The sequence below is a fragment of the Schistocerca americana genome, chromosome 4 (genome assembly GCF_021461395.2).
Source record: "Schistocerca americana isolate TAMUIC-IGC-003095 chromosome 4, iqSchAmer2.1, whole genome shotgun sequence".
Lineage (NCBI taxonomy): Eukaryota > Metazoa > Arthropoda > Insecta > Orthoptera > Acrididae > Schistocerca > Schistocerca americana.
In genome coordinates, this window is record NC_060122.1 from 286,379,736 (window position 1) to 286,387,932 (window position 8,197).

General features: G+C 42.3%; 1 protein-coding gene across 1 annotated transcript in view; it reads left to right on the top strand.

Annotated features, from left to right (window-relative positions):
* The window catches only part of LOC124612450 (protein farnesyltransferase subunit beta), an 86,904-nt gene extending 84,658 nt beyond the window's left edge, over nucleotides 1-2,246 (top strand). Inside the window, exon 10 of the mRNA XM_047140673.1 lies at nucleotides 678-2,246. Coding sequence (XP_046996629.1) covers nucleotides 678-776 — 99 coding nt within the window. The 3' untranslated portion in view covers nucleotides 777-2,246. The remainder of the gene's footprint in view (nucleotides 1-677) is intronic.
* The last annotated feature ends 5,951 nt before the right edge of the window (nucleotides 2,247-8,197 follow it).

Sequence of the window (8,197 nt, forward strand, 5' to 3'; positions counted from 1 at the left end):
GTGGCACAACTTGACCAGAAGAAGGGATCGGTTGGTAGGACATGTTCTGAGGCATCAAGGGATCACCAATTTAGTATTGGAGGGCAGCGTGGAGGGTAAAAATCGTAGAGGGAGACCAAGAGATGAATACACTAAGCAGATTCAGAAGGATGTAGGTTGCAGTGGGTACTGGGAGATGAAAAAGCTTGCACAGGATAGAGTAGCATGGAGAGCTGCATCAAACCAGTCTCAGGACTGAAGACCACAACAACAACAACATCAGTCAACACCTCCTGGTTCTTCCTGTGCTCGTAAGTGTGTTAAGAAGAAAAATGCAGAAACTACCAAATAACTTTTGTGGGTGTTCTATGTTTTTGGGCAAAACATGGTGCTTTACTTGCCATTACTTTAAAGATGTGTTTGCAATCCATTGCATTATTTAAGAAATTACACGTGTTCAATCTCATTAAACCTTTTTGTCAACCCTGTTTCAGAAAGTATGGTTTTCAGCTTACAGTTCTGATACTTGAGTTTAGCTATGAATCTACTTATTATTTGCCCTACAAATGGAACAAATTGGAGCTGGTGTTAAATTAAAAGTTTAAGGAAGTAGGAAGTTTGGATTAAAAACTGCTAAAGATTTACTGGCCTCCAACAGGATTTTTTTTTTTTTTAAATTGTCTTTCTTTTTTTTCCAGGCTCCTGTTCATCCAGTGTACAATATTAGCAAAGAAGCCTATCTGAATGCTGCTCTGTATTTTACAAATCTACCTACAGTACGAAGAAAACGGTCGTGAGGTTTCCTTTTTCATAGTAGAATCCACAAGCAAACTGAAAAGACATTAGGTGGTACAACATTGCTTCTTACCTAACACACAAAGTGTAAATGATACTGTTTTATATGGAATTCTTTGTATGGACCCTGAAAAATGAAATGGTTTGAAGCATTGCAATGAAGGCATATCTGTCGTGCAAACACTGCATCATCCATTACAGGAAAAAAATTACTAAATTCTTGAAGGACTGGGATACCAAGAAAAATCATACCCTGCTGGCTTAATTATGTATAATCGTGATGAACTTTAAACTATAGTTCCGTCATTGTGATTATGTTGTTCCAGTCTTTTGAGTTTTGGAAGTTTTATGATAGACTGTTATAGGTTACTCCAGAAAGGCATTGGACTTAACTACAGTTCTCTCCGTAATACAGTTAATCACAAAGTTGGTGAGCCAACACTTCTTCCTACAACCAAGATAATGGAAAAGTGTTGCTACAAATACAGATAACGCTCATTCACATATTTCCATCCCAGTCCTGATCCCTCCTCCATCCCCCATTCCTGCTCACCTCCCCTCATTCCGCCTCTTCCGCTCCCCCATCCCCCTCTCCTGATGCTTTTCTCTCTAAAATTGAGTGAAGAGAACAGGCTTGTAAGTTGAAGCATAACAGTATTATTTATTTGTTTCTCACCAAAGAATTTGGCAGTGTTTTGTAGTGTTTATGTTCATTGAAATGAGTAGAGAATTCATCTGACAGCTGAACAGAATAACTCAACAAGACACAACAGAGCACAGATTTTCTTCAGCCCTCTTCCCCCTTCCAATATGCTATGCTTATGATTTTTCAAACCTGAATTCAGCAGGTAAAAATATAACAGGAGAGAGAGCTTTAGATTCACATATGATATAGTACTGCAGAATGTTAGTATCCAACCTAAAGATGCATACACAAGGTAAAAATAAAATTCTACCGAGCTCCAGAACCTATACAGCTTTCATCAATTTATATGAAACCATCGCATGATTATATCTTTTGTAAAAAAAAATAAAAAAAAATATATGTAAACAGTTGTACCAGTACTTTCCTTTTACGTGTCACATACACATCAGAGCAGATGGAATTGTCATTATGATATGCTTTCATTGAAAAAGAGAGAAGGGGAGTTTGTTGAACGTTGTTTTGCTATGGATACTTTGCATATGTCCTTGTTGAAGATTGATTAGTAATTTGAATGAGACAGACATATTGACCAATAATTTTAGTGATTTTTACATGTCTGGTAAGTGATGAAAAATAATAAAAAGTGAACTATCTCTGTTTTAGTGATGTCTGTTTACACTTCATGTGAATAAAATTGTGGAAGTTTGGTTGTTATTTATGAAAGATCAAATTACATTTTTACGCTCTTATCTTGGAGAATGATACGCTTTTCAATACTATTAACTTGTATATAATAAAGAAATATGGCTATTGCCGTTGCATAAAAGAATGGTTTTATGTCTACAGATTCCTCTCCTTTGCCATACCTAGGACAAAATTTGTGTATTGACAGATGTAACAGGCAAATAATGCTGTATTTGTGAGAAACTGCATTGCACCTAGATGGTTTTTAATTTTGTATACCTGTTGGCCAATTGGTACTTACGTTTAATCATACAAGGTCTTATTTTCGATATTTTTTTTTAAACATGACAGTGAACTCAGCAATTTGTGAATGCGCTTCACCATCTTGCGTTTGAACTTACTAGGTCTAAAACTCTGCTTCCACTGTTTTTTCTCAAGGTTCAGGGCTTTATTGTGAAAAGCTTACAAAAAAATTATGATTCATAGTATTGCCCATCACCGGTCACTACATTCTCCCATCTTTCAGATAGCATATGAATGAAAGAACTGAGTGTCATTTGTGGGGATCCATGAATCGATTCAATTTTGCACTTGTTCATATGATCGGAAGTGCTGGTCAGCTAGACTACACGCCACTGATCAAAAAAGGTAGTAGCCAGAAAGAGCAATGTATGGGGAATATGGCAGGAGGGATAGGACATCTCATTTCAACATTTCCATGTATATTTTGACGGGTTTTGCAACATGGGGTCGAGCACTGACCTGCTGCAAAATTACCTTTGCGTGTCTATCGCTGTATTGTGGCTGTTTGTGTTTCAGTGCTGGGCTCAAACACATCACTTGCTTTCAATAATGATGCCCTGTGATTGTCTTCGTCTGTTTCAGTACCTACGAAAATTTTCTGTCTTCCACCGCCATGCTGGTCTTAGATATCAAAATCACTGTTCTTAAGGCCTTGAAAATATTCTCTGCACATTGTTCCATTAATAGTTCCCTCACCATTGGTATTACCCAGCATTTAAGAGCCACAACCACAGATTTCTTCATGTTAAAGCAGAAAATAAAACTCCGCACAAATGGCGGGAAATGGGTACGTAAGTTGACGTACTTAATTGAGAATAACCTTATGATGCAATCACAAATCAACAAATATTTTTATGGCATTATGTTTACAGGTGCTTAAGCTTATTGTATTACACATATGACCAACCACCAGAACACTACTTGCCGCCACTGCCGTCTGTTGCAAAATGGCGGAAGCAAAGTTGTAGGCCTTATACTTAAAATGCATCCATTAATTGAAAATCCTGCCAAGTGTAAAATATGCGCAGTGATTCCTTTTTTGTGGTCAAAAGTCATGACAGTGACCAAAATCCTTCAGCTCAGTACAGTTTATGGATAAAACAGGTTACTGTGTTTAAAGATGGCAGTACAAATCTTCATGATGAACTAAAATGCGACCATCTTTGATGACTGAAGGTTTAATTCAGAAAGTTGATGCAACAGTTGAAGAAAACAGACATTTTACAATTTTGTCCTTATATGTAATGAGTTCCCTCAAGTTTCAAGAAATATTATTAATGAAATTCTTGCAGACTACATAAAGTACAGGAGGTTGTGCTCATGCTGGATTTTTGAAATTGCATATAGTGGTGCACAAAACCAATCAAGTAGCCAGTGTTTCGAATTAGCCCAATGTTCACCAGTTAATTCTGTGTTTGAAAAAAAGTATTTACATGATTAGTGCCCAATAATGATGATGATGTAACAGCTGTTTGACACTAGTTGGCAAATTATGAAAACGGAATGCAGCAGTCCATAAATGAATGTTTGGATGGCACAATGATTAAGGTACAGGTTTGCATTGACTATGTTTCAAATCCCCCTCTGACAATCAAATTTAGGTTTTCTGTTATTCCTGTAAGTCATTTCTGTTTAATGGTTAATGGTTCCTGAAGCAGGGCAAAGCCATTTCATTCCCTTCTCCTTGTCCATCTGATTACATATAATGATGATGTGACTTACCAAATGAAAGTGCTGGCAGGTCGACAGACACACAAACATACACACAAAATTCAAGCTTTCGCAACAAACTGTTGCCTCATCAGGAAAGAGGGAAGGAGAGGGAAAGACGAAAGGAAGTGGGTTTTAAGGGAGAGGGTAAGGAGTCATTCCAATCCCGGGAGCGGAAAGACTTACCTTAGGTGGAAAAAAGGACGGGTATACACTCGCGCGCGCGCGCGCGCGCGCGCGCGCGCACACACACACACACACATATCCATCCACACATATACAGACACAAGCAGACATATTTAAAGAATAATATGTCTGCTTGTGTCTGTATGTGTGGATGGATGTGTGTGTGTGTGTGCGCGCGAGTGTATACCTGTCCTTTTTTCCCACTAAGGTAAGTCTTTCCGCTCCCGGGATTGGAATGACTCCTTACCCTCTCCCTTAAAACCCACTTCCTTTCGTCTTTCCCTCTCCTTCCCTCTTTCCTGATGAGGCAACAGTTTGTTGCGAAAGCTTGAATTTCGTGTGTATGTTTGTGTGTCTATCAACCTGCCAGCACTTTCGTTCGGTAAGTCACATCATCTGTGTTTTTATATACAGGGCTATTACAAATGATTGGAGCGATTTCATAAATTCACTGTAGCTCCATTCATTGACATATGGTCACGACACACTACAGATATGTAGAATAACTCAGTTTTGTTCGGCTGAATCTGCACTTCAGGTTTCTGCCGCCAGATCGCTCGAGAACGCAGTGAGACAAAATGGCGACAGGAGCCGAGAAAGCGTATGTCGTGCTTGAAATGCACTCACACCAATCAGTCATAACAGTGCAACGACACTTCAGGACAAAGTTCAACAAAAATCCACCAACTGCTAACTCCATTCGGCGATGGTATGCGCAGTTTAAAGCTTCTGGATGCCTCTGTAAGGGGAAATCAACGGGTCGACCTGCAGTGAGCGAAGAAACGGTTGAACGCGTGCGGGCAAGTTTCACGCGTAGCCCGCGGAAGTCGACGAATAAGCAAGCAGGGAGCTAAACGTACCACAGCCGACGGCTTGGAAAATCTTACGGAAAAGGCTAAAGCAGAAGCTTTACCATTTACAATTGCTACAAGCCCTGACACCCGATGACAAAGTCAAACGCTTTGAATTTTCGGCGCGGTTGCAACAGCTCATAGAAGAGGATGCGTTCAGTGCGAAACTTGTTTTCAGTGATGAAGCAACATTTTTTCTTAATGGTGAACTGAACAGACACAATGTGCGAATCTGGGCGGTAGAGAATCCTCACGCATTCGTGCAGCAAATTCGCAATTCACCAAAAGTTAACGTGTTTTGTTTAAAGTTTACAGCCCCTTTTTCTTCTGTGAAAAAAACGTTACAGGACACGTGTGTGTATCTGGACATGCTGGAAAATTGGCTCATGCCACAACTGGAGACTGACAGCGCCGACTTCATCTTTCAACAGGGTGGTGCTCCACCGCACTTCCATCATGATGTTCGGCATTTCTTAAACAGGAGATTGGAAAACCGATGGATTGGTCGTGGTGGAGATCATGATCAGCAATTCATGTCATGGCCTCCACGCTCTCCCGACTTAACCCCATGCGATTTCTTTCTGTGGGGTTATGTGAAAAATTCAGTGTTTAAACCTCCTCTACCAAGAAATGTGCCAGAACTGCGAGCTCGCATCAACGATGCTTTCGAACTCATTGATGGGGACATGCTGCGCCGAGTGTCGGAGGAACTTGATTATCGGCTTGATGTCTGCCGAATCACTAAAGGGGCACATATCGAACATTTGTGAATGCCTAAAAAAACTTTTTGAGTTTTTGTATGTGTGTACAAAGCATTGTGAAAATATCTCAAATAATAAAGTTATTGTAGAGCTGTGAAATCGCTTCAATCATTTGTAATAACCCTGTATATATAAAAACACAGATGATGTGACTTACCGAACGAAAGTGCTGGCAGGTCGATAGACACACAAACATACACATGAAATTCAAGCTTTCGCAACAAACTGTTGCCTCATCGGGAAAGAGGGAAGGAGAGGGAAAGACGAAAGGATGTGGGTTTTAAGGGAGAGGATAAGGAGTCATTCCAATCCCGGGAGCGGAAAGACTCACCTTAGGGGTAAAAAGGGGTACACACACACACACACACACACACACACACACACACACACACACACATCCATCCGCACATACACAGACACAAGCAGACATTTGTAAAGGCAAAGAGTTTGGGCAGAGATGTCAGTCGAGGCGGAAGTACAGAGTCAAAGATGTTGTTGAAAGACAAGTGAGGTATGAGCGGCAGCAAATTGAAATTAGTGGAGATTGAGGCCTGGCAGATAACGAGAAAAGAGGATATACTGAAGGGCAAGTTCCCATCTCCGGAGTTCCAACAGGTTGGTGTTAGTGGGAAGTATCTAGATAACCCGGACGGTGTAACACTGTGCCAAGATGTGCTGGCCGTGCACCAAGGCATGTTTAGCCACAGGGTGATCCTCATTACCAACAAACACTGTCTGCCTGTGTCCATTCATGCAAGTGGACAGTTTGTTGCTGGTCATTCCCACATAGAAAGCTTCACAGTGTAGGCAGGTCAGTTGGTAAATCATGTGGGTGCTTTCACACGTGGCTCTGCCTTTGATCGTGTACACCTTCCGGGTTACAGGACTGGAGTAGGTGGTGGTGGGAGGGTGCATGAGACAGGTTTTACACTGGGGGCGGTTACAAGGGTAGGGAAGGTGGTTTGGGGATTTCATAGGGATGAACAAAGAGGTTACGAAGGTTAGGTGGACGGCGGAAAGACACTCTTGGTGGAATGGGGAGGATTTCATGAAGGATGGATCTCATTTCAGGGCAGGATTTGAGGAAGTCGTATCCCTGCTGGAGAGCCACATTCAGTGTCTGATCCAGTCCCTCTCCAAACTTTCCAGAAATTTCTGACTTCCAGCCTTGCCTCTCAATCCTTCTTAAAAAACCTTAATCCTACTCCCAACATCACCACTGCTGAAGCCCAGGCTATCCGTGGTCTGAAGGCTGACCGATCCATCGTCATTCTTCCGGTGGACAAGGGTTCCACAACCGTGGTACTTGATCGTCGGGAGTATGTGGCTGAGGGACTGCGTCAGATTTCAGACAACACTACATACAAAGTTTGCCAAGGTAATCCCATTCCTGATGTCCAGGCGGAGCTTCAAGGAATCCTCAGAACCTTAGGCCCCCTACAAAACCTTTCACCTGACTCCATCAACCTCCTGACCCCACCAACACCCCGCACCCCTACCTTCTACCTTCTTCCTAAAATTCACAAACCCAATCATCCCGGCCGTCCCATTGTAGCTGGCTACCAAGCCCCCACAGAACGTATCTCTGCCTACGTAGATCAACACCTTCAACCCATTACATGCAGTCTCCCATCCTTCATCAAAGACACCAACCACTTTCTCGAACGCCTGTAATCCCTATACAGTCTGTTACCCCCGGAAACCATCGTTGTAACCATTGATGCCACTTCCTTACACACAAATATTCTGCACGTCCAGGGCCTCGCTGCGATGGAGCACTTCCTTTCACACCGATCACCTGCCACCCTACCAAAAACCTCTTTCCTCATTACCTTAGCCAGCTTCATCCTGACCCACAACTTCTTCACTTTCGAAGGCCAGACATACCAACAATTAAAGGGAACAGCCATGGGCACCAGGATGGCCCCCTCGTATGCCAACCTATTCATGGGTCGCTTAGAGGAAGCCTTCTTGGTTACCCAGGCCTGCCAACCCAAAGTTTGGTACAGATTTATTGATGACATCTTCATGATCTGGACTCACAGTGAAGAAGAACTCCAGAATTTCCTCTCCAACCTCAACTCCTTTGGTTCCATCAGATTCACCTGGTCCTACTCCAAATCCCATGCCACTTTCCTTGACGTTGACTCCACCTGTCCAAAGGCCAGCTTCACACGTCCGTCCACATCAAACCCACCAACAAGCAACAGTACCTCCATTATGACAGCTGCCACCCATTCCACATCAAACGGTCCCTTCCCTAGAGCCTAGGTCTTCGTGGC